The 26058-nt window shown below is 45.7% G+C and overlaps 1 protein-coding gene across 1 annotated transcript in view; it reads right to left on the bottom strand.

Moving 5' to 3' along the window:
* Positions 1-4593: 4593 nt before the first annotated feature.
* Positions 4594-26058, bottom strand: part of BAALC (BAALC binder of MAP3K1 and KLF4) — a gene marked incomplete at both ends in the record, with an annotated part of 85700 nt that continues 64235 nt past the window's right edge. Inside the window, 2 exons of the mRNA XM_082858878.1 lie at positions 4594-4704; positions 19098-19264. Coding sequence (XP_082715004.1) covers positions 4594-4704; positions 19098-19264 — 278 coding nt within the window. The remainder of the gene's footprint in view (positions 4705-19097; positions 19265-26058) is intronic.

The following is a 26058-nucleotide window of genomic DNA, read 5'->3' as shown; positions in this document are numbered from 1 at the left end:
AAGAGAATTAAGTATACATCCCTTCTGATGCTGGCTTTTATGGTCTTCCAACAGGGATGGTTTTAAGGAACAATTTGAAGTAATTTAAGGAGAATTAAATATTGCTGAAGTAGTTTAGGAACTTACAGCAAGGCAGGCTGGTAACCATGGCCCAGCTGAGAGAGCCACCCGCCCTGTCAAAAAACCCAAACAAGTTTTTTCACTTCGTCTTACACTATCTTACCAAGAACCCTGTTGATCAAAAAAAGAACTTAGGAATCATATTGGTTTGTCCCTTCTCTTCATTTCCTACAGCCATGAGCAAATCTTAATGTTTCTATTTCCAAAATGTACTCAGCATCCATCCACTTCTACCCATCTTCACAACCATTATTCTGTTCTTTATATATCTCTCCCCAGGGCTGCTGCAGTGGCCTCCTAAATGGTCCCTGCTTCCATTCCTGCCTCCCTCCAATCCATTCTCCTGTTAACATTATTTTTCAGCATTCATCACCACCTTAAATTATCGTAATAATTTCTTTCCTTATGTCGTTATTGTCTGTTTTCTCCACTAGAACAGCAGCTCCACGAGGGCAGGGTACAAGTCTATTTTATTCCTTACCATATCCCACGTTCTGACACATTAAACTTCTTGGTAAATACGTATGGAGTAAGTGAAAGGGGAAGTGAATATAGACGGTTAACCATTAAATCATGTTTGTAGTTTGCCTACACATAAAATTCTCCTGAGATTGACTTTCCAGAATGTGGAATGGGGTAAAAGGACCTTCTATATTTTGATGACTCCTAAAAAGAACATGAAAACAATATATTGGGAACACAGTTTGGAGCAGGGGTTGCAAACACAAATGTCTCAGGGCTCCAGCAGGTCACAAATGGGAAGGCTGCCATGTGCCGGCCACAGTGAGTGGTGGAGGCCCTCATGAGCTGGAGACCCCCAACTTCAGCTAACACAACCTTATCAGCTCTGGCTTACTGTATGTGAGTGATGACAAGGGCCCAAGGATGAAAGATCTTCCAAGTTTTCAAAAGAAGATAAAGTTTGTATATTAATTAGAATTAGGTTAATTAGAATTAATTAGAATTCTCTCTCACAAAAAGAGGTCTGGGGTGTATGGTCCTGGGCTCATGGAGACTCAGTGGAATCAGGGATCCGGGCTTCTTCTAACTTGTTGCTCAGCGTGGCACGTCTTCCATTCCCAAGGTTACCTCATGATCCTGGGGACTGCTGTGACTCCAGCCATTACCTCCTCATTCCAGGAAGCAGGAGGGAAAAAGGGGAAGAAAGGGCCTGATCATTCTTTTATAAGAAGACTTCCTGGAATCTTCCAAGCATCACTCATTTCATTGGCCAGAACTTAATAATGTAGCTACTCCTAACTTTAAAGGAAGCTAGAAAGTATAATCTTTATTCTAAATGGGCAGGAGGAAGAGGAGAATGGATACTGGAGTTCTAAACCAGGCGTCTCTGCCAGAGCTGACTTTTCTGTGACATTCTCAAGCTTTAACACCATAACAGCCAAACAAAGCACACCTGCCATCTGGTTCAGCAGAGCTGACAGTTTTGTGAACCCTACTTAGGGGAGCAAATAAGGATGGGATACATTTCTGTGGCATGTGGGGCAGCCAGTGAGCAGGGCTGGTGAGGGTCGTAAACAGCAGGGCTTAGACAGGGAGTGGAAGCAGCAGCGTGTTCAGGTGGCCTGGGAAGTGGGGGTCGGGTGGGATCACTGGGATGGGGGTGACAGCCGGGAAAGGATGAGGAGGTCCAGCCCTTCACCTGGGCACCCAGAGAGGGCTCGGGTGTTGGCAGAAGTGGCTGCCCTGGCTTCCGTCTCTTAGCAGCTCTTCTGAGGGGGGCAATTTCAATCTCCTCTGAATCCTAAAGTCTCTCCTCTTTCTGACCTTCACCGAAGATGCCTCTCACACTAGGTCAGGGTCACCCTCTCTGGAGGGACCTGGCCAAACCCAAATGCCCCAGGAGCTCACCAGCCCTCTCTTGTCACTGTTGTCACCCTCTTAGATTTGTGCCCAGCTTAATCTCACCTCCGTGGCAATTCCCCTCCAAATGAATCTCCCAGCCACGCCAGACCTTCCTGCTGGGAAAGGCCTCATATTATACAGGAGAAAAAGCACTGGATGTGCCAGCAAACTTCCCTCACTTGAATCCCTGCTCCGCCACTTACTGGATGCGTGGACCATAAATACTTTTTAAACTGTAAATGGGGGCTAACTGTGTTCCCCTTACCTATTTCACAAGGCTTTTTGGAGGACTCACAGGTATCACTTAACTTAAAAGCCCTTTGTTTGAAAGAAACAAAAAATCTAACCAGCTCTACACACACATTTAACATTCCAGTAAAGATTCTCTGTAACTGTCCATGTGTTTGAAATGGATGACTTTACTGACACAAACTTTGCAATAGAAAGTGTTATGCTAATAGGACGGTAAGAATCGGTTCCTGTATCATACACACATGAAGAAGTTGCCAGATGAATTTCCAGTAACATGGTTTAACTTCTGGTCTTGGTGAAATCCAGATTGTTCTGGAGAGGGGAAGATCATATATGCCCTTCATTCTCCTCTCCTCCAGAAGTGAGAAACTGTTTCTATATAAGACAGAGACACCCTCTCAAGTTGATAAATTCCAAACAAGGAGCTGCAGTTAAGTGATGCAAAAACAAAGTTGCAAAGAGGAACGAGGTTAGCTAGTGACGGGTGAAGAAACACTGCACAAAAACACAGTGCAGGTGCCCTGGGACAGCAAGCCCTTGAACTTGCAGGATCAATGCCAAACTTTGGCAGTGGGTGGCTCCTGCTGAATCATACCACAGGGGTCATGGAAGTCACAGGTTTTGCTTTATTATTATATTTAAAAGTTTCGGAACATGAAGTTCCCTAAAAGCCCTTTCTCAAAGAATCACAAAATGACAAAGGTTTGGGACAGTGTAGTTTTGTGCACAGTAAAGGCCTGGACAGTGATTAGGAGAATGCCCATATCTGGACTTTAGGACAGAAACCTATCCTGGCTATAAAATTAAGATTACACTGCAGAGCAATTCACACCATACACTATACCCCAGCGTCTAAGCCAGGCCCCTAGTTATTAAGTTCACTGTCAAATTCAGGATATACAACCGTGACTGGCCAGACTCCAGATCTCTCAGCATCTGCACGGTGCCTGACACAGGGTTGGCACTTAATGTTTACTGAATAAATATACAATCCATGGAAGGAAGGAAGGAAGGAAAGAAGGAAGGAAGGAAGGAAGGGACATTGCCCACTTGTGTTTGAGGAATAACAAGAGTTGGCAGGTAAAGAGGCCAAGTATCTGAATTTTTAACCTTCTCCGGACTATGATAGATAAATACACACCATCAGACTACCTATTTCTGCTAAACATGGAGTTTATTGGTATCATTCGGTACAACTTTAGTCCTACCTTTCCTAATTCCAGGCATGTTGACAGTCCTTTAAAAATCATGCTACATTACTTCGGAGGAAAATACTTCCACCTTAACATGTTTAAAGAAATGCTAGAAAATTTTATTCCTACCAATTTTGTTTTTTTTACTGCCTCAGCTACAGATTTCTAACCCAGTGCATGTGGATCTAATGTCCATGTGAACGCACACCAACTAGTTACTGACATTTTAAAGCAATTCCTTTGCAGATACCAAATGACACAGTCCCGGGCTGTGCAGAGAGGCCAAAGGGAAGCCAACGTGTTCCAGATTTTCTCCCTCTTATGAGCCTGGTCTTTGATTAACAACTGCAAATGGCCTTATTGGAGAGAAAAAACACTCAAGAACACAAGCAAAGGGAAGTGGAAAGCTGGAAAAATGCAATGTCTGCTGAACCCTGAGGGCTCCGAGGTGACCACTACCGTGATACTATGGCTCAGAGGCTGACGTGGACCCTGGCCCGGGGGGATGCTGAAAGCAGATGAGAGAGAAATGGGTGTGACTGTATCACAGAGGCCCTCCCTGGGACATACCATGGGTGTTGGTGGGGTTAGTTTGTGTAAAATTGGATCTGAATCCACCTCATCCTGAGCTAAGGAAACAAGGGTAACAGAGTTTTCCTCTTTCTTGATTCTTCATACATGTGGGTTTAGAGTTGGGTGAAAGCCAACATTTAAGTGAACACGGTAAGCTTTGAGATGGTGGTATTTCAAAAAGGAAGAATGAAAGAATAAGCTTGCCTGAAACAGTGCGCACGACCATGGCCAGGAGAGCTCAGAACCGACTGTGCCTCTTTCAGCCAGGAACCTACCCCTTCTACTTTTCTGTTTCCTAAACTGGCCCGTGCTTTTGCTCGCCACTTTTCCATCAGACCACACTGCAGCAGTTGCAAGGGGCAAACTGAACATACATTTGCAGTGTATTACCCTATGGGAGTACTCTGCCAATGCATTTACGTGATAAATAGGAGGCTGAGAATGTCCCAACAGGCTAAGACAGTCTCCCAAGGCACTCAGCAGCGTTCCCACACAGCAAGGGCTACCCACATCTTCAAGGTTCCGTGATGGGGTCCAGGATGTGAAGGGCACCAAAGAAGTCCCTCTGCCCTTCAACTGGCTGAACACTCTGCTAGTTGACGCAGTTCTTTGTGATTCTTCGACTTCTGTCCACCTGTTGGATGCTGTCTGCGACGTTAATGGTGACTTCTTTTCCAGACGTCCGCTTAGTGTCTCTTTTAGCCTGTTAAAAAGTTTAAACACAGTGAATTCAGTTACTAGGAAATATCCAAAGGTCCTTACATTTGCATTAATCTCTTGAAGTTGTTACACACACACACACAGACAGATGCAGGAAGAACGACCCACAAGGACACATGCACATATACTCCTTTTCATAGGCTGCTCTGTTGAATCTCTAATACCAACCTAGAGCAGAGCTTGGCATAGAAATGCTCGGTAAAGCACCGTTGAATGAATGGATGAATGAATTGGCAAAGGTCCATCAAAGGGCAATGTGATTCCATATATATGAGTCAGCATACGGTATTTGTTTTTCTCTTTCTGACGTACTTAACTCTGTATGACAGACTCTAGGTCCATCCACCTCACTACAAATAACTCAATTTCGTTTCTTTTTATGGCTGAGTAATATTCCATTGTATATATGTGCCACATCTTCTTTATCAGGAATAAAGAGGTAGACATAGAAAATGTCCTTGAGGACATGGGGTGGGAGGGCGAAGCTGGGGTGAAGTGAGAGTAGCATCGACATATATACACTATGGAATGTAAAATAGATAGCTAGTGGGAAGTAGCAGCATAGCACAGGGAGATCAGCTCGGTGCTTTGTGACCACCTAGAGGAGTGGGAGAGGGAGGGTGGGAGGGAGGCTCAAGAGGGAGGTTATATGGGGACATGTGTATGCATACGGTTGGTTCGCTTTGTTGTGCAACAGAAACTAACACAGTATTGTGAAGCAATTATACTGCAATAAAAATCTATTAAAAAAAAGGGCAATGTGAGAGGTTTCACAGCTGGCTTTGGTAGAGCAGCTAAGGGTTTGAGCTTTGGAGTCAGACAGACTTTGGTTTGAACACTGACTATATAATTTCACCGTGGGCAAGTTTTTTCTAACCTCTCTAACCCTTAGATGAGTTTCCTCATCCGTAAGATGGAGGATAATAATAGTACCTAACGCATCATGTTATTATAAGGATTACCTAAGGTATTGAATGTAAGGTACTTAGCACAATGCCTGTCATTAACTAAAAATGAGGGGAGAAAAAGACTTGACAAGTATAATAAGTAAAAAGTAGGATATATTATCCATTTCTTTTTTTCAATTTTTTTATTGAATGAAAGATTCTTTAAATTCCATGGTGCCTTGCAATTTTCAGAAGTTTCACATACATGTAATCCCATAATAACCCTTTTTTCCCCCAACCTTATAATGCCCCTCCCTCCTTACCTCTCCCCACTGGTAACCACTAGTTTGTTCTCTAAATCTGTAGATTATCCACTTATAAGTGAGGAAAGTTCAGAATCTATATTAAATACTAAAGCATTGACTAAATCGCAGGTTCTTCAAGCATATGTGTACAATCCTCCCATTCCCCCTCAAGAGAAGACAGTTGGACCACTGGGGGGTCATCCTGTGCCCATTCCATTCAGTGATGTGTGCTCGGAGTGAGACCGAGACTGGCCTCATGAGTTGTCTCCGTCGGGGATGGACAGAGATGTGTGCCCCCAACCCCACTCCAGGAAGGCCCTCTGCCCAGCTGCAGGGGGGGGCAGCAGGCAAATAGCCTCCAGCTGTCCCTTCAGGGCGGCCTCAGCTGCAGAAAAACCCCTCACCCAGGGCCTTCCCTTCCTAGGTGGCCCAATGCAGGGGTGTAAATGCCTGGCCATCTGACCCAAAGCAGGACAGCTCTGACCTGCCATTTAGCTTCAGAGCTTCCCGTGGGGTGGGGTCAGCCGCGGCTGTGGGCGGGCCTGCATTATGGCTCCACTTCTCCCTCTGCCCGCTCCTGCTTCCGGCCCTCCCTCCCGCAGTGTTGACAGGGCACTTCCCAAAGAACATCTCATATAATGACATCTCAGAGTCAGCCTCCTGGAAAACAGTCAGTCTCAGATCTGTGGGAGCATCTCCCACAGCGTGAGCATCTCCCCATTCTGGATATGAGTCTAGTGCTGATAGATGCAGATTCTTCATACAACATGGTCCCTGCACATAAGCCAAGTATCAATACTTCATCTGCAGTGCATCCCAAGAAATGGTGGCCTATCACACCACTGGAGAAAAATACATTGCGCTGTTGTATTTATTAGCAAATGATATGCAGGTTTTTAACAGGGCACATGTATCCTGTGTAGTAGCTGCTGCTGATGCCCCTTTCAGATTCCGTTTACGTGGCTGGTGCATCCAACCCTCAGCTGCTTTGTGTTTTGGCCGCTAATCACTCAGAGCTGCACCCTTCTTTTGAGACTTGCCCTCATCTGATCAGAGTCACCTCATCCAGAAATACCAAAGAGGTTATACCCTAATTTCCAGAGACAGCCTAAAGCCAATGCCTGACTATTGGGAATAGAAAAGCGGGTCCTTTTGCCTCAAGGGGGTATAAATCTATGATGCCATTCATGCTCTGGAGTTCCCTTTGGGATCAGGCTGAGGCTACACTACAGCTGTTCAGCTGAGCTCACATATTTGCTGAACTCTGCCCTACCCTGTTTCCCACTACCTTAAGGGTTTCTTTCACCTGAGACTATGCTTTCACTCACTTACTTGCACAAGAATCCTCATCTCAGGCTCTGCTTCCAGGGATCCTGACCTGAGATAATACTCTATGGGTAATTTGAGGGATGTTTAAGGATCATTTTGACTATACGCAACTTTAGCCTTATCCATTGATTTCATGAGATAGGATTTCATTGCTTTCCTCTTCAAGTTCCCAGTGCCTACCTAGCACAGTCTGAGACCCAAGAGGCCCTCCATTTAACTTAGGTTGAATAAATGGATGAATAAACGAATAAACACCATGCATTTCTTTTTTTTTTGTGGTACGCGGGCCTCTCACTGTTGTGGCCTCTCCCGTTGCGGAGCACAGGCTCCGGACGTGCAGGCTCAGCGGCCATGGCTCACGGGCCCAGCCGCCCCGCGGCATGCGGGATCTTCCCGGACCGGGGCACGAACCCGTGTCCCCTGCATCGGCAGGCGGACTCTCAACCACTGCGCCACCAGGGAAGCCCTAGGGACTCTTTTTAAGAGAAGGTCAGATTTCAAATGTAAAATTAAATGGAGCTCTGAGGCTTGAGCGTCACTAGCTTCATGGTAAATCTGCCTCTGCCTTCCAGTGAAAACACACAAGGCCTATTATTTTAAACTATCCTGTTTCCCAATCCACATACCATGTCTGGAACACCAAATCTCTCAAAAATTTTACATTCCATTGCTTCCGAAAGCCCACCTCCTCTATAAAATCTTTTCTACTGAACAGCAGAAACAGCGATATTTCTTTAATTCCAGTTTCTCTAAAATTTAATTCCATATTTTCCTCCACTTATCACCCTACAACACATACTTATCCCATTTGTTTTAAGTCCATTTTAGAAAATGCCATATAGTCCTGAGCAGCCCATGATGCACAATTAGGTATAAAGTTGGCTTTGCATATCAAAGGACATTAGTTATTATCTGTATCATTACATTTGAGGCAGAAGCTCTTTTCTAGGTGCAAAAAGATTTAGGGAAATACAGTTTCTAGTATTTGACTTAATATAGCTGATTGGCTAGAAAAAGGGACAAAATATTAAATATTAAAGATGACCAGATGGAAGGTAGTGAAGCCACTAAAAACAAAACCAGGGCTTCCCTGGTGGCGCAGTGGTTGAGAGTCCACCTGCCGATGCAGGGGACATGGGTTCGTGCCCTGGTCTGGGAAGATCCCACATGCTGCGGAACGGCTGGGCCTGTGAGCCATGGCCGCTGAGCCTGCGCGTCCGGAGCCTGTGCTCCGCAATGGGAGAGGCCACAACAGTGAGAGGCCCGCGTACTGAAAAAAAAAAAAAAATCAGAAGTCAATGCTGTCTAAGGACTTAGTCTTAATGCTCAGCTCCTCCAGGCCTGAACCGGCACTAGGGCCTAGCAGTGACTTTTATGGGTTTATTTCCTCCTAAAAGCAGAGAACTCACAAAGTCCCACGTCCAATTTTGTTTCCGAAAGAAAACGGTGGCAATTATGAGGCTAATTCCACCTGATTTCCATTTCGGGCGTTATTGCATAAAAGCTTTGAGGACTGGGACATGGAATAGAGACACAGAGGCCTTATTTGAAATGAGCCAAGTTGAGGGCAGCATTCCCCTCAAACCAGTGGGCAGTAAGAGAGCTTTCCAGAATGGAAATGTAAACTTTCTGAACTGCATAACCACTTTTCTTTAGAGTTATTGGCAAGATTTCACAAAAAGTTATTAAAGATTCTACACAGAAAATGCTCTGCTCTAAGTTTCAGTCTGCCTTCATAAGCTTAAGAATTCAAGCAAACATTCAATAGTTGGATGATTCTTAATTTTTCAGCCTGTTTAAGAATCAGAGGCTACAAAATAGTCATTCCCAGAAGAGCCACAGAATATGTATGGTTTGCATCTCAAGTATAGTGGGGCAATCTCTTAAATCTGTGTAGCAAAAGCCTGACAATGGAGATGTTCAGAGGACAAGCTTCGAGGCCAGGCAGACCCGGATTTGGCACGAGGCTTTGCCATTAGTTAGCTGCATGAGACATTGCTTTAACCTCTGAATCTCAGTTTCCTTATCCAAAAGCGGGGATAATGCCTACTTCTTAGTGGGTTTTTTTGTTTGTTTGTTTTTGCGGGGGGGGGGGAGAAAATTAAGCATGTCACTTAGCATTAATAGGGTGATCAACTTCTTCTGGCTTGCCCAAGACTGTCCCGTTTTCAAACGGGAAGACCCACATTCCAGGAACCACCTCAGGCCCCTGCAAACCAGGACAGTTAGTTGCCCCAATTATATAGCTTTTGACATTAATTCTGTTCGCAAAATAACGTCAGTCAAACATACCAAATTTAAATCAAAAACTTGCTTGTTCTACTGAAATCATGACTATTGCTACGACTACTTCTAAATACCAATAATAGTAATAACTCTACAAGATCCACAAACTGGAGTTCTGTAATCTAATGATGGGCACAGAAGGTTCCAAGCCATAAACAAATCCACTTTCAAATAATTACACTGTACTTATTTGGCAAATTAAACAATCAGAACAACAATGCACTGACTTGAAGGTGTTTTATAAAAGAGAAACTTCCGAGTCTGAGACCTCAGAGAGGCGCCCACCCTTTTTAAAGCAGCATGATTATCTAGGAGGTTGGTAGTTGCTGAAATCTAGTCACAGCTTGGAAACCTCAGATTTGAAGCCCAAATGAGAGGGACAAAGATGAATGAGAAAGAAAACCACAATGCCAGATAGTTTCTCTAAAAGTTCCAAGAAAGAAGTTGCTTTGCCCTCCTCTGAGAAAGAGCTATATAGATACGTGGAACAATTACACCATTTGTACCTCTGGGACTATGACATTTTGTATGACATAGATATTTTCCCCTCTGATGTGGTTTTTAGCCAGCCAAACCTTTTAATTTAACAGCCAACCCTCTTTATTCAATGACAGGAAAAGAAAACGTGTCCCTATTGCAATTACTGGCTTAAAAAAAAATCTTACACTTCCCAACTCAATGCTGAGAGAAGCCTGTTTAGTACTTTTTCTTTTTGCAGCTGTCTGCTAATTTCACTTCTAAAATTCTTGTTTTGTTTTATCACCATTGATTTTTGTTAATGGGCCACACTCTTGTTTCTCACCTGGTTTTACAGCTTTTCTATTCTTCCCTTGCCTCATTTTAACTTCCGCAGGTTTAGAATCATAGATTTTAGTCCTCTTGATACTGCCTCTTTAATTAAAAGTCATTTATTAGCTGCCATTTCTCAAAGGTAACCAGATTGACTGTGATAACTTCCTGGCAGATGGACGTGTTTCTCTTGGGGTTTAGAAGTCAACGACCCAGCTCATTCTCGTGGAAGGAGGGCCGGACCCAAGAGGGCAGCTAAGTCAGCTCACCTTTTCTCATTTTCTCCCAAATGGAAAGAGCGATGTTCTCTGCTTTAATTTGACTGCACAAATATACCTAACACAGGGCTGCACCAACCTTTTCACAGTTCCTTTTAGACAATGAAGAAAAGAGGCTTACTGAGTTCATGATTTATCAGACACCAATTTTCTGCATAACTAGTATTTTTTAATTATAGAAATGATACATAATTATGGTAAAAGAAATCCAAAGAGTAGAGAAAAAGCACAGTGAGAAGTAACACTTGTTCCCATGCTCTGGCCACGCTGTGTTTTCCCCAGAGGTAATCACGGCCAGTCATTTCCTAGGGAGAGTTGCAGGGATTTTCTAAGCAGGCACAGTACGGGGCCTCCTTATTCTCTCTCCCGGTATTCTGTACTTTCTTCTTGGCCTTTAACCAGACTTTGGATTATATATTTATTTGCTTGTTTACTTATTTATACATCTTCATCAGATTAAAACTTCAAGGAGGGAGGGACCCTGTCTGTTGCGTTCACCACAGTGTCCTCAGCATCTAACTTAGTGCTCATCACATAATAGACCTCTGACAAATAATCTGATGAAGAACATGTGTGTGAAGATTCATCTTCAGAAAGAAAGAGAAAAAAAATCCTGGGGAACAGAACCTGTCTGCATTGCCCTGCCTAAACATTCTAGAACTTTCCTAGGATTTCAATCATGCTCGTGATTGATTGTTCCTTGCACCATCCCTGAGACACGGCCAGGAATGTAGCTGTGTTCACTTTTCCCGAGGAGGCAACTGAAGTCACTCAGGCTAAAGCAATTTGCTTGAGGCCAATGTCAACAGAGGTGGTGAGTTGAACTAAAGATGGTGGGAGGCTGGACGTGGGCTGTGGGCCTCACACCCAGCCTCCCACAACTGCCAGTGCTCACACTACATTCTCCACCATTTTGCTTCAGGAAATGAGAAGGAAGATCATGAGGTTTAGAGGCAGACAGACCTGGGTTTGAACTCCAGCACAGCCAAGTCACTACTCCCTCTGCCACGCTGGCCAAATACTTAACCTTCCTGAGCCGGCTTTCCCAGCTGGGGAATGATGCTACTTACCACTCAGAGTTGTGAGGGTTAAAGAGGATGCCATCTATATAGGGTGTCTGGCTCACAGCAGACACTCTGACAATGTGAGTTCCTTCCTCTCCGCCTTCCTAGAAGATTAAAGCCTGAGTCTTGTCAGCTGCAACTCAAGACATTTTTCTTCTTTTCAGTCAAGTCCCATTAAAAGGAGACACGCAATAACAGACTTCGAGCTGTTCCCAAATTCCATGAATTTATTTGCTGCTGCTTTATTGGCATTAATGAGAGGTCATTCAGGAAACATTTGATCTTAGCAACTCCACCAAGGGCCAGGATGCTAGCCTCCAGAGGCAGGGATCAGACTACGTCTCAGGCAAAACTCTCAAGAACTCCCCATACCTCAAGCAAATCCTGTGCAGACCACAGCCACTTGTACTAATTCAGGCTAACTCAGTCTACGGGTTTTTATTTATCAGGTATCGGATGCCAAAGGGAGTTGTTGCTTTCCAACTTAAACCTCAGATAGATCAAACACCAGGAGGGCAGTAGAACCTGTTTTAGAAGAGCAGTTGGGCTCCAACAGAACAGTCATCAATCTGCATTGCCCTGCCTAAACATTCTAGAACTTTCCTAGGATTTCAATCATGCTCGTGATTGATTGTTCCTTGCACCATCCCTGAGACATGGCCAGGTATGTAGCTGTGTTCACTTTTCCCGAGGAGGCAACTGAAGTCACTCAGGCTAAAGCAATTTGCTTGAGGCCAATGTCAACAGAGGTACTGAGTTGAACTAAAGATGGTGGGAGGCTGGACGTGGGAAGGGGGTGAGTGGGGAGTGGAGCCGTGGGAAATTTTTCTAATCCTTTTTTTTTGGCTGCGTCCAGTCTTAGTTGTGGCACGCAGGAGTCTTCGTTGAGGCCTGTAGGATCTTTCGCTGTGACACATGGGCTCTTCGCTGCAGCGCGTGGGCTTCTCTCTAGTTGTGGCGCCCGGGCTCCAGGGTGCATGGGCTCAATAGTTTGTGGCACTCGGGCACTCTAGTTGAGGTGCGAGCTCAGTAGTTGTGGCGTGTGGGCTTAGTTGCCCTGGGGCATGTGGGATCTTAGTTCCCTGACCAGGGATCGAACCCGCAGGTGGATTCTTAACCACTGGACCACCAGGGAAGTCCCAATTTTTCTAATCTTAATGAAGTCCTAGGCCGACCTCATTCAAGCAACAATCAGTGAGTACATACTAGGTGTATACCCCTGAAGCAGGCTCAGGGGGCAAGGGAAGAATACGAAGAAGAAGAAGGTCTCTGCCCTGAGAGTCTTCTAATCGAATTGGTTTTTCTGCAGACCCTCAGGTGAATACTGAGTTTTGCAATTCTTCTTCTACATAAGGTAACAGCTGATATATAGATGCATTGTGGAAATCACCACACACACACACACACACACACACACACACACACACACACACACACACACACACACATATCCCTATGCTGCTACATTGCTTCCTTTTCCCAGGCTTAAACTAGAATATGCACCAAAGTGTCCTTCTAAGAGGTTTCCCTCTCTGGTTGTCCTCAATGGTTTCTTTTTTTCGCTCTCCTTTTAATGTCATGTTTTTGTTTCTCTAGGAGAGACTCATATTTACTTTCCAAACTCTCCTCACGGATCTCGTATTACCACCAACCAGGAGAAATTCTGGGCTGGTCCCATCCTCCTTTCTGGATTAGGCCTCCCTCTTTGGTCACATCCACGTCTCTGAGGCTTCACCTACCTTTCCTGGACCGCACCAAGCCTTGCTGACAGTCAGACACTGGAGGGGGGGCGGGGGAGGGGTGGGCAGGAAGCGCAGAAGGATGAGGCTACTTAGCTGCGAATCAGTCCAGGCATCAGCTAATTTCTTTGGCAAGGTCCGGCCACTTTGCCAAGAATAATAAAGCAACTAAAAGAGATGCAACCTCTGAAGACGTGAAGGCTCACTGGGAGGCCAGCCACAGACTCAGAGCTTCGTCTGCCCCGAGCTACATCCACCATCCACTTTTCTACCTTAGCTGAATACTTGAGGCTATACCTCTGGAGGAGAAATACAAGAGTCCTAAGCCTGAAGAAACGGCACATTCACCTTGGAGAGTAAATGTCTGGAGGCAGCCCAGAGTTCCTGAGTAATTAATTAGCAGGAGAGAACAAGCAGCTACAGAGCTTCCCCTTGCTTGTTTGTTGAGCTCAGGGAAGGCCGGGGGAGGAGACAGTCGATGATTTATCAGATGCTGCACAGTCAGAAAGGTCCCAAGTGACTGGAGCAAATCAAGGTTTACTAGAGAAAGAGCGCCCCACTGAGACAGTCCCAATTTGTGAGACATCATTTTTGCCACAATCTTTCTGCCAGTTAGCACCTGTTAACGCTGGGCATGAGACAGGGGCCAGAGGGAATTGAAAGAAGATGTGGTTTGTTTGATGAGACAGAGAGTGGAGAAGGGCTCCGAACGCTGCTGCTCCCAGGCATCAGCAAAGCCAGCTGCCCCTCGTGGCCCTTTGGAAAGTGCTCTGAACTGTGGACCACATCTATGTTAAATCGAGTAGTTGCTATCCCCTTCCAGGGGCCTTCTCTTTCCTTCGCAGCACCATTTCAAATCTATCTTCATTTATTCTGTATTATCTGCCTCCCCAGGCTCAGCGCCATTAAAATGGGCAGCTGCTGGCTTTGCAGGAGCAAAGGGTGTGTACTGAGAAGACTGCAGAAAACAGGGAGACTAAGCACGGTGGAACCAGATGACAGACAGCATCAAAAAGGACAGACAGAGACATCTGGATTCCGAGGAAGTAGCACCACATTGCTCAACTCCAAAGGCAGCACCTGCATTGCAGGCTGTGACTGCCCTGTGCACACAGTGCGAGGGAGTGGTAGAAGCTGCTTCCTGAAGTTGCACAACAGAGGCCTGAATAGAAGACCCTACAGGGTCCCCGTGGTTTCACTGAGCACCTACTATGCACAATATCCTGAGCTGGGCACATGTTCCAGAACCTGGGAGAGTTCAAGGCACATTCCGCTGCTATCTCACGTGCCCCTTCGTCCCAACCCTAGTCCACCACTTTCACCTGGCTAGCCCTCCCCCTTCCTTCTCCTGCTCTCAGATATGGCTTCTCTTCCCCCAGAAAGCTTTCTCTGACATCCAGGTTGGGTTTATTCATTCAATCCCTTGACAGGCTTTTGTTGCTCCCCTGCTAAGTGCCAGGCGCTGTACTGAGCACACAAGAGGTGCCCCTCCTGGGGGCTCCCTCAGCATCACATGACCCCCTGTATAATAGCACTTACCACACTGTGTTATAATAGTGTATTCACTGCTATGTCTCTTCTACTAGACTGTGAACTCCTTGAGACCAAGGACTCTATTTCATTAAATCGTGCCTTTCTAGAACATCAAAAAAGAAAAAAGAAATTGGCAACTGCTTCAGAGCAAAGGGCATGTGTGCCTGTTCCCCTCTTGGATCCTTGGCGTCAGAACAGTGCCTGGCACCCAGATGGCACTCAGTGGACGAACATTAGATGAAGGAATCCGAAGAGTGCTTATAGGACCTGATGAGGAAATCTTCCAGGCCCAGTGACTGGACAAACTTGGTCTATAAATCTGAACGGGGGCTTCCCTGGTGGCGCAGTGGTTGAGAGCCCGCCTGCCGATGCAGGGGACACGGGTTTGTGACCCGGTCCGGGAGGATCCCACATGCCGCGGACCGGCTGGGCCCGTGAGCCATGGCCGCTGAGCCTGCGCGTCCGGAGCCTGTGCTCCGCAACGGGAGAGGCCACAACGGTGAGAGGCCCGCATACAGCAAAAAAAAAAAAAAAATCGGAACAGGAACACTGTGTAGACACGTGCATGAGGATGCATGCTTTATGAACGGGTTCTTCTGGAGAAGGAAAGCTTTTAAAAAAGTGCCCAAGAACCATCAGCCGGTGGCCCGATGATGTCCAGGGGAACGCGGTGAGGTGCTAATAGTTCATCCTGGGGGGAGCAAAGGCGGACCAGAAGAGGTGAGCCAGACACTGCCTGAGCCAGGCACAGAAAACGCAGGAACCTCTAGCCTGGAGTATGAAACAAGCTAGGAAGAGACAGTATGTCAAAGGCCCTGGACGGAATAGGAAGAAAATTATTTTCCTTAGGCAGATTCTAGGCAGCTGAGATCTGTGTTGGTACGAGATAGCTCTGCTGACAGAAGCTTCAATCAGAGGTTGACTTGTCTTGTAAGGTGACACCTTAAATAGAAACCTTTGCCTTTGAGGAAGTCAGGATGCCTGGTGGCTGGTGAGGTCTCAGGACAGGAAGACCCCTGATGCATTTCAGCAATTGTCTGAATGCTTAAAACTGAAGCTATCCGCTCCCTGATCTTATTTTGGAAATACTTACAACACAGCATTGTTCACTGAATCGTGAAAACAAAATTTCACATTTGGTTTGGTGACCAGCTTATCAGTGTGTGGCATCTGCCCCCTGGTGCTGTGTTGGTGAGGTGCGTGGTCCTCACTCCCCTGCGACACAGTTTTCACTGTGGCTGGAGTCCGAGGCGGGCTGGCTCCACCCGGCCCCATTTTAACTACCACGCAAGCTCCCAGAGTGCACGCCTGTGTGGTGTGCGGAGAGCTTTCCCGAGCTGCCTGAGTCTCCATTCTTGTCTGTGAACTGGAGACACACAATATCACACTGTGAGGATCAAGTGAGATAACACAAGGAAGTGCTCAGCACCCCAGGCGGCACCTAGAAGGCTGCTCTCACGGGCCTAAGAAAGACAGGACTAAGCACGACTTACTGGCCTTAAGTTCTTATGGTCCGTAACTGGAACTTATCTGCTGCCGGTCAGCATGTAAAGTGGTATAACCACTTTGGAAAACTGTGTCAGTATCTATTAAAGTCAAATATATCCCCATCCTATGAGCCAGGAATTCTACTCCTGGGTATATATATATACCCCAGAGAAGGGAATGTCCACCTAAGGGTACAAGAATGTTAACAGCTATATTGTTCACAATAGCCCCAAACTGGAAACAACCCAAACGTCCTTCAAGTAGAAGGGTTAAATTGTGGTATATTCATTTAATGAAATACACATAGCAATGAAAATGAGGACATTTTTGCAACTCACAACAACACGGATGATTCTCACTAGCATAATGTTGAACAAAAGAAGCCGGACACAAAAGAGCAAATACTGTATGATGCCATCTATAAAAGTCAAAAATAAACAAAAGTGGTCTATGATGCTAGATGTCAGAACAGTGGTTATATTGTTGGGGTGTGGACAGTGACTGGCATATCCCCGTCACCGTGGTGAGGGGCACACAGGGGATTTTTGGAGTAGTGATACTGTTCTGTGTCTCCATATGGAAGATGGTTACACGGGTGTGTCACCTTATTAAAATTCATTGAACTTATGACAGACTTGTACATTTTTCTACATATACGTTATATGTGGTAGATTGCACTATTGCCCCTAATCCTTTGCTGTCTCTCTACGGGGGGCAGAGTACACTGCCTTGTCCTACTGATGTTGGGTTTGGCCAATAGGAGGTTAGATGGTATGGTGTGAGCAGAGACATGAAATGCGTTTGCCCTCTTGGGTTTCTGCCATAGCCATGATAATATACCTCAGAGAGCTGCTGCTCTTTTAGCCTGATTCACAGAATAAAATACACAGAACAGACTGAGCTAGACCTGGAGCCTGGAGCCTGAAGTCAGGCCTAGCCATTCAAATTGTGGCTGATTGTGAGGAGAAAAAGATGGTTGTTTTAAGCCACTGAATGTTGATTTGCTTTGTCATGCAGCATTATTGTGGCATTAGCTGACTGATACATTATTCTTTGACAAAAAAGTACTTTAAGATCTCTATGCTCCACTATTCTGATAGTCACCTGTTTCAATTTAAAGTTACCAACACCCATCTCTAGCACTTATATGACCTATTCATGTCATCAATCAAGTGCATCTCAGTTTCCTTGTCTCTGAAATGGGATGACGCTTACTTTACATGCTCTTGGGAGGATTCAATGAGCCAGTAGAACTAAAAGCACTTTGTAGATTGCAGAACACAACTTGAAAGTGATGGATGACGGAAGTGAGGTTGGAAAGCAAGCATGTGACAGGCAAAGCCACTTCCTCCCATTCATGGAACATCTTGGCTCAAAAGGTGAGGGCACAGTGTGGGGAGGAGGTTAGGGTACAAAAGTCAGGGCCTGCCCTAGAGCAATGACCAAGCTTCTGAGCATAGTTCTGTGGGGCCCAGACTGCCTTGGGAGATGGCGATGATGCTTGGGCCTCTAGAAGGCCAGCTTATGCACAGACAAAGCAGGCAATACAGGACACCAGGAAGGCCACTGCTGCCCTCAGATCTACCCCCCACCCATGACCTTCTACATGTCTGAAGAGCCACCATCAGTGTTTCCTTTAATTGGCTTGTGGTGCTGGGTGCCTTACTGCCTTTCTCACAGCACCTCTCAGTTCACAAAGAACAGGCCCATCTGTTCTCTCATCTCGGTACTATTTCCATTGTGTGGATAAAGAACCTGAGACTCTGGGAGACTGAGTGATTCCTGCAAAGCTACTTACTTAATTGAATTTGCAACAGGTTTTCTGACCAAAGATTAGAAAGGGAACTCACTGATGTGGGCAAGAATTCCATCGTTAGATAACCCAGTTGGATCCTCAGAAAACAGACGGCGCTGGCCTGAGGGACAGGACCAGTAAGTTTTGACAGGGGAGAGGGGAAAAATGGATTTGGAGTATTGGGTAAGTAGTGGACTTTGAAGGTGGGAGCTAGAGGGGATGGGGAAGATGAGGGAGGAACGGCAGACGGCTGCGCTGGTCTGCTAAGGAGCGGTCGGGGCAGCAGGAGAGAAAAGAAAGAATCAGACAGGATGCCAGGTAGGTCCAGGGACTCCATAGCCCTGCCTCATCTCCAACAGCAACAGTGTGGGGTGATGCTGTCACCACATTCTGCAACAAGAACCCCCCTTGCAGACCCTCCCACTGCCCACCTGGTTGGAAGGTGTGAGGTAGAACACCAGGCTTGTCTCCCACCACGCTGGTCTTCTTCCCTGCCAACCCCTGCGATGGCCGACTGCCTGGCCTGAGACTAGTTCCCGTAGCCAGTACAGACCTCACTATCAAGATGCTGAGAGCTGCGACAGCAAAGGAGGTCCTTGAACAAAGCTGTATTTAAACAAACACACACTTCCTTTAGAGCGCTAATATCAAGGACCCATTTCCGCTGATTCAACAAAACACAGCAACCCTCAAGGCAGGGGGTGGGAGGGGGAGCCTTGCTATTTTCTTTGCAACAATTTTCACACGGGTGGGTGGAGAATTTCCTTTGGCAAGGTGAGCTGTCACTGCTCCTTCCCTGGGTGCTGTCTCAGCTTGGCTCTGCCCTGAAGCAACCTTCTCCCCCTGTCTCCGGTCCCAAGTCTGTTCTGTGGCTGCGACCTACCTCTGTGGTCCGGAGGCCATTCTGTTTCTGGGTCAGGGGGCCTGAGCTGAGGCCCTGGGGATTTGGGCACTGGGTCCCACAGCTCATCTTCTTCTCTGGGTTGGATATTCCACTTGGGGCTGTCGATCGGGGCACACTGTTGGAGGACATGCCATCTTCCAGCCCACCTGGGGGAGGGAAGCAGAGGATGCGACTAGAGTCTTGCACACAGCAGTTACTGAAAACAATCTCCAAGAGTGTGGAAAAAAAGACAGCCAAAAACAAGAAAAAAAAGTCAAGCAGAAATCCCACCATGCAGAGCTACCATTTTCTATAAGAACATGTGTGGTGTTTTTTTTTTTTTTTTAACAAAAATGAGACTTTAAAATAATTTTGTAACTTGCAATTTCTACTTAATAATACATCAATGACATTTTCTATACCCTTAAATGTTCTGCCATATTATTTTTCACATACTTACTCTGTCATTGTATGGATGTGTCACATTTAACTAAACCCCTCTAATTGGATATCTGTTTTCACTTTTTCATATCAAATGTTACTATGATGAAACTCCTTGGGGTTAAAGCTTTATTCTTCATTACTTCCTTAGGATAAATTCCTAGAAGTGGATTACTGGTTTGAAGTTTATATATCGTTTTTTACATAATTCCACCTCAAGGTATTGGACTGAGCATGTGTTCCTTCCATGAAATGCCAAGAAATGATAGAATGAAGTTTAAATATAGCCTAATTGAAAAGCAAGAGGAGGGAATTCCCTGGCAGTCCAGGGGTTAGGACCCTGCATTTACAATGCCAAGGGCATGGGTTCAACCCCTGGTCTGGTCAAGGAACTGAGATCCCATAAGCCACGTGGCATGGCCAAAAAAAACAAGCAAGAGGAGGACTACAGAGAGAAATTCATGGATAAAGAGTATCTGATTGAAAAGATAAAACGCAGTCCAGGGAGCGTGAGGGCGAGTGCCAAGTGGGAGACGAGAAGCCAGCAGAGGCTCTGTCATGGCCACAGGGAGGCCAAGGGCAGCCAGGTAGGTCAGTCATTCTATTCCTCCACCAGCTGAGGCCAGATGGCAATGACGGAGCAGTCTGTGAGGGTAAGACATTGTGATATAAAAAGAAATATATATTTGGTCTTTGTCCCCAGTTCCTGGCATAGAGTTCCTAAAACTCTTGCCATTTCCTGAGTTAACAGGGGTGATAGCAGCATCTTTTGTTACAACATTTGGTATTTGCTCGCACTTGATGACACAGAGCTCCCAAATTCCTTGGAATTTCATGAGTGATAGGACACAGAGGAGCCCTATTTGTTATAACAAGGCAGCTCCTGGTGGCCCCTAGATAGCTTCAGATGGGGGCTGATTGCCAGGAAGACCTAACCTTGATTAGGAGCTTGGAACTTTCAGCCCCACCTTCTAACCTCTGGGGAGGGGAGAGGGGCTGGAGATTGAGTTAGTAATTGATGATGCCTCATGATGAAACCTCCATAAAAATCCCTAAGTGACAACGTTTGGGGGAGCTTCCAGGTTGGTGAAAGCATATATGTGCTGGGAGGGTGGCACACGCCAACTCCACAGTCAGAAGCTTGTCAGAAGCTCCTGCACTTGGAACTCTTTTGGAGTTCTGGTACCTCTTTATCTGGCTGTTCATTTGTTTCATTTATAATATCTTTTACAATAATCTGGTATACATAAGTAAAGTGTTCCTGAGTTCTGTGAGTCATTCTAGCATATTACTGAACCTGAGGAGGGGGTATGAGAACCCTGATTTATAGCCAGCTGGTCAGAAGTACAGGTGGCAGCCTGGGACTTGCAACTGGTGTCTGAAGTGGGGGAGAGGCAGTCTTGGGGGACTGGGCCCTTAACCTGTGGGTCTGTGCTAACCCCGGATAGTTAGTGTCAGAATTGAATCGAGTAGTAGGACACCCAGTTGGTGTCTGGAGAGTTGGAGAATTGGTTGATTTAGGGGATAAAACCCCACACATTTGGTGTCAGAAGTATAGTTGAGTAGAAACAGCACAGAGAGGGCCTTGGCTCAGAGAGAAGGGCAGTGCTCTCAGGGGCTAGTGACACCTGAGAGAAAGAGAAAAGTCATGCCAAGAAGGCTTGCTATCTGAAAACAGTACCAGTAGAGTAAGCCAATAGTTGTTTCCATCCTTGCCTTCCAAGCTGGCTTCTTAAAGAGATGTAGCTGATGTTGTAACAGGAAATTTCAGTGACAGAAATTAGTACAAAAATAAGAATATACAAACAGTTGGTGAAGGTCAACACCAAAAAAGAGAGACAACAGACTCTATAATGGAGACCTCAAAGGAAATGGAATTAATACAGGATGTAGCACAGAATTTTAAATAAGTGTATTTAATCTGCTCAGAAAAATAAGGGAAGATAATATGAGGACAAGAGTGACCAAAAAGGTTCAATTAGAAATATTTGGAATAAGTTTCGGCTTTTTAAAAATTTATTTATTTTTGGCTGTGTTGGGTCTTCGTTGCTGCGCGTGGGCTTTCTCTAGCTGCAGGGAGTGGGGGCTACTCTTCATTGTGGTGTGTGGGCTTCATTGCGGTGGCTTCTCTTGTTGCAGAGCACAGGCTCTAGGTGTGCAGGCTTCAGTAGTTGTGGCTCGCGGGCTCTAGAGCACAGGCTCAGTAGTTGTGGCGCACGGGCTTAGTTGCTCCGCAGCATGTGGGATCTTCCTGGACCAGGGATTGAACCCATGTCCCCTGCATTGGCAGGCGGATTCTTAACCACTGTGCCACCAGGGAAGCCCCTGAAATAATAGTTTTAACTGTTGAAATGAAGTTTAAAAACTCAATAGAGAAGCTGAATAGCAGGACAGGCACAGTTAAAGAGCAATTTGGTGAACTGGAAGAGCAAGCCAAGGAACTCTCCTGGAAGGGGTAAGTGAACGTATGAAAAACACATTAAGAAACACAGAATAGGGCTTCCCTGGTGGCGCAGTGGTTGAGAGTCTGCCTGCCGATGCAGGGGACACGGGTTCGTGCCCCGGTCTGGGAGGATCCCACATGCCGCAGAGCGGCTGGGCTCGTGAGCCATGGCCTCTGAGCCTGCGTGTCCGGAGCCTGTGCTCCGCGACGGGAAAGGCCACAACAGTGAGAGGCCTGCGTACCTCAAAAAAAAAAAAAAGCAAGAAAGAAACACAGAATAGAAATCCAGAAATTACAACCTTAATCTAAGAGGAGTTCCAGAAAGAAGGAACAGAAAAAAATTGAGCAGAAGCAATACTCACAGAAATAATACTAAGTATTTCTCAGAACTGAAGAAAGACATGAAAGCCCAAATTGAAATAGCCTACCAAGGGAATGTAAATTGGCGCGGCCATTATGAAAAATGGTATGGCAGTTCCTCAAAAAACTAAAAATAGTTGCCATGTGATCCAGCAATCCCAATCTTGGGCATATACCCAGACAAAACTATAATTCAAAAAGATACATGCACTCTTATGTTCACAGTGGCACTATTTATAATAGCCAAGACATGGAAACAACCTAAACGTCCATCGACAGATGAATAAAGAAGATGTGACATATATATATATATACACAGTGAGATGTCACTCAGCCATAAAAAAAGAATGAAATAATGGCAACATGGATGGACCTAGAGATTATCATACTTAGTGAAGTCAGAAAGAGAAAGACAAATATCGTACGATATCACTTATATGTGGAATCTAAAATACCCCACAAGTGAACATATCTATGAAACAGAAACCGACTCACAGACATAGAGAACAGTCGTGTGGTTGCCAAGGGGGAGGAGAGGTGGGGGAGGGAAGGATTGGGAGTTTGGGATTAGCAGATGCAAACTAGTATATATAGAATGGATAAACAACAAGGTCCTACTCTATAGCACAGGGAACTATATTAAACATCCTGTGATAAACCATAATGGAAAAGAATATGAAAAAGAATATATATGTATAACTGAGTCATTTTGCTGTACAGCAGAAATTAATACAACATTGTAAATCAACTATACCTCAATAAAATTTTTTAAATGTATATGAAATAGCCTACCAAGCACTTGGCAGGACAAATAAAAAGAAAAACGCAACCCAGAGAGATCTTAGTGAAATTCAGAATGTCATTGATAACAAAAGTTTCAGAAGAGGGAAAAAAGTCAAGAATGAGATTGACATCAGGCTTTTCATCAGCAACTAACAGATGTAAGGAAACTATGCAACAATGTCTTCAAGATTTCAAAAGATATACACATTTTAAAGTCTTTTGCAATTCATTGCCAGATTTATCTCTATAAGTCTTTCTCCAATCACCCTATTGCCCTTCTGCTAACAGTATACGAAATGGCAATGTTCCCAAAACCCTCACAAACACTGAACGTTTTCTTGCTTCTTATCTTCGCCAATTTAAGAGGCAAAATAAATTATCTCATCGCTTTGGTTTATACTTCTTTATTTACTAGAGATATTATTTATGTTCCTGTTGGCTAATTGCATGTATGTGTTTTTTAATTGTCAAGTCATTTGCCTATCTTACTTTTGGGGTGTTAGCCTAGGTTTGCTTTCAATGAAACTTAAGGAAAACAAACAAAATCCTTTCCCAGAGTGTTGAGAAATTATTTGCCATGAGGCAGGCACAGTGTATCTGATATACTAAGGGAGGAAGGAACAGAACTGATGAGGCTGCAGTCCCAATGCAGCTGAGGGGGTAATGATCCAAAGGACACACATGTCCACATGTCACCCACCTGCTCTGCGAAGTGCAGGCTCTCGACCATGGCCATGGGAATGAAGTCAGAATTCAAAGCATTGTAAGTCACAATAGAAGATGCCTGGTCCAAAGTTTCCTGACTGGCATGCACTGTGATTAAGTTCCAGATGTGCAGAGAAATGGATTCCTTCAGCTGGGCTCGCCCCAAATCTTTGTGTCCCTCTTCCTCCACCAGCTGGCAGCCTGCCCCACTTCTCTTCCCATCCTCCCACCATCCTGTATCAACAGTGCCTCAAATGCATGTGTATAGACGCCCCAGTACACATACTCAATCTCCATCCCCACTGCTCCTGCAAACAGCTGTCCCTTGGCCTAGGGGAGTGCAAACCCAGAGAACGAATCAGGTGAAGAGGCCCATGAAGACCCTGGAAGCAGGTTTGGTGTGATTTGGGCTGGTAATTCCAGGGTCCTGGCACCCACAGAAGAGTCTAAAACAGAGCTTTGGGTCTTCCCTAGTGGTCCAGTGGTTAGGACTCAGCGCTTTCACTGCTGTGGGCCCCGGTTCAGTCGCTGCTCTGGGAACTAAGACCCCGCAAGCCATGCAGCATGGCATGCATAGATAGATAGATAGATAGATATAAATAAAATAGAGCTTCTCATTTTGGTCCAGGCAAACTGTTGTTACTGGTCTGCTGTGGGATAAGTATAAAAACTGAACACAAGCATTTGGAAATATCTATGGCAATGTGACATTGCTGGAACACCCAAGATTGAACTCGTCTGATCGAAGAGGGTATAAGACCAGTACCAGTGCTGTCAAACTCACATGGTGAGTCACAAGTGCTGTGAGCTGTGTATTAATCACGCACATAGGATCACATATTTGTCTGCGACGGACTGGGGGAAAAAAGGCAACTGGTCCTGAAGGAGGGATGGAGGCTTTTGTAGGTATGATCCCTTGGCCCCTGGATAACCTGCCCTGTATGGAAGGGGGTGGTGGGAAGAAACGGGGGTCTCTAAAGCACAAGACCAAGGCAGATACCTTGCTTACCTAAGTGTAGGGTGCTTCCTGCCCTTGGGGCTGCTGAGTGGGATTCAACACTGGCCAGTATTGCCTTGACTGTTTACCGCAAGGGGCCATATGGATGTTACCGTTTTCTCTGTGGGTCATAGCTTGGTACCTGGGTTGAGGGCAGGTAAGAGGCCCTCCTGAGCCATCCACTGAATGCACCATGGTGCTTCCAGCTTGCGTCCAGATGACCCCCACTTTGTCCCACCCTAAGACACTTCAAGATGCAAACCTGACCCCGGTCCTCCCCTTGCCCATGGCCAGGCCCCTAAGGGGGTTACAGGACATGGAACACAGATCCCCTCCCCCTTCCCCCACAAGGTAACCCAGTTGTTGACCCAGGAGGAAGGTGGCAAGGCAGGAAGGGGAGGCTGAGGGCACCAGGGGCCAAGAGCAGACAGTGGAGAACACATCGAGGGAAGCAGAGAGGCGACAGGAAGTGGGACCAGGCATGATTTAGAGCTCCAAGCCCCTGGCACACGTGCCATTGTTCCATAGTATTTCACATACAAAACACAAATTCAAAGACAAAATTATTAAGAATTTCAAGATGGCGACTGCAGAGCATTAAACCCTAAGCACAGGCCCCTTCTGAGCCCGGCAGGCCCTGTGGGGCTGCACTGGTTACACACCCATGAAACCAGTCCTGACAACACTTAAAAGAGATCAAGGCAGAGCTGCTGTGGCTGAAGTACAAATAGGCAGTCCTTCCCTCTAAGCAGCCCAGTTATTCCCTGGGCATCTCTACTGAGCCCCAGGGTTTCTAGAAACACCGCTGGAAAGTCACTCATTTGGTCTAGTGTTTTCAGTTTTCATTGGTAACTGAACAAAAGTTAGAACTCTGTTTCATTTTGTTTTTAATATTAATTTTTATTGGAGTATAGCTGTTTTACAATGTTGTGTTAGTTTCTGCTGTACAGCAAAGTGAATCAACCACACGTATACATATATCCCCTTTTTTGGACTTCCTTCCCATTTAGGTCACCACAGAGCACTGAGTTCCCTGTGCTGTACAGTAGGTTCTCATTAGTTACCTATTTTATACATAGTAGTGTATATATGTCAATCCCCATCTCCCAATTCATCCCACCCTCCCTCCCCACCTTGGTATCCATACATTTGTCCTCTACGCCTGTGTCTCTATTTCTGCTTGGCAAATAAAGAACTCTGGTTTCTTAATCCCCAATCTAGGGACTTCCTCA

The sequence above is a fragment of the Leucopleurus acutus genome (assembly GCF_964270905.1).
Source record: "Leucopleurus acutus genome assembly, chromosome: 17".
Lineage (NCBI taxonomy): Eukaryota > Metazoa > Chordata > Mammalia > Artiodactyla > Delphinidae > Leucopleurus > Leucopleurus acutus.
This window is presented reverse-complemented; position numbering and strand designations above follow the sequence as displayed.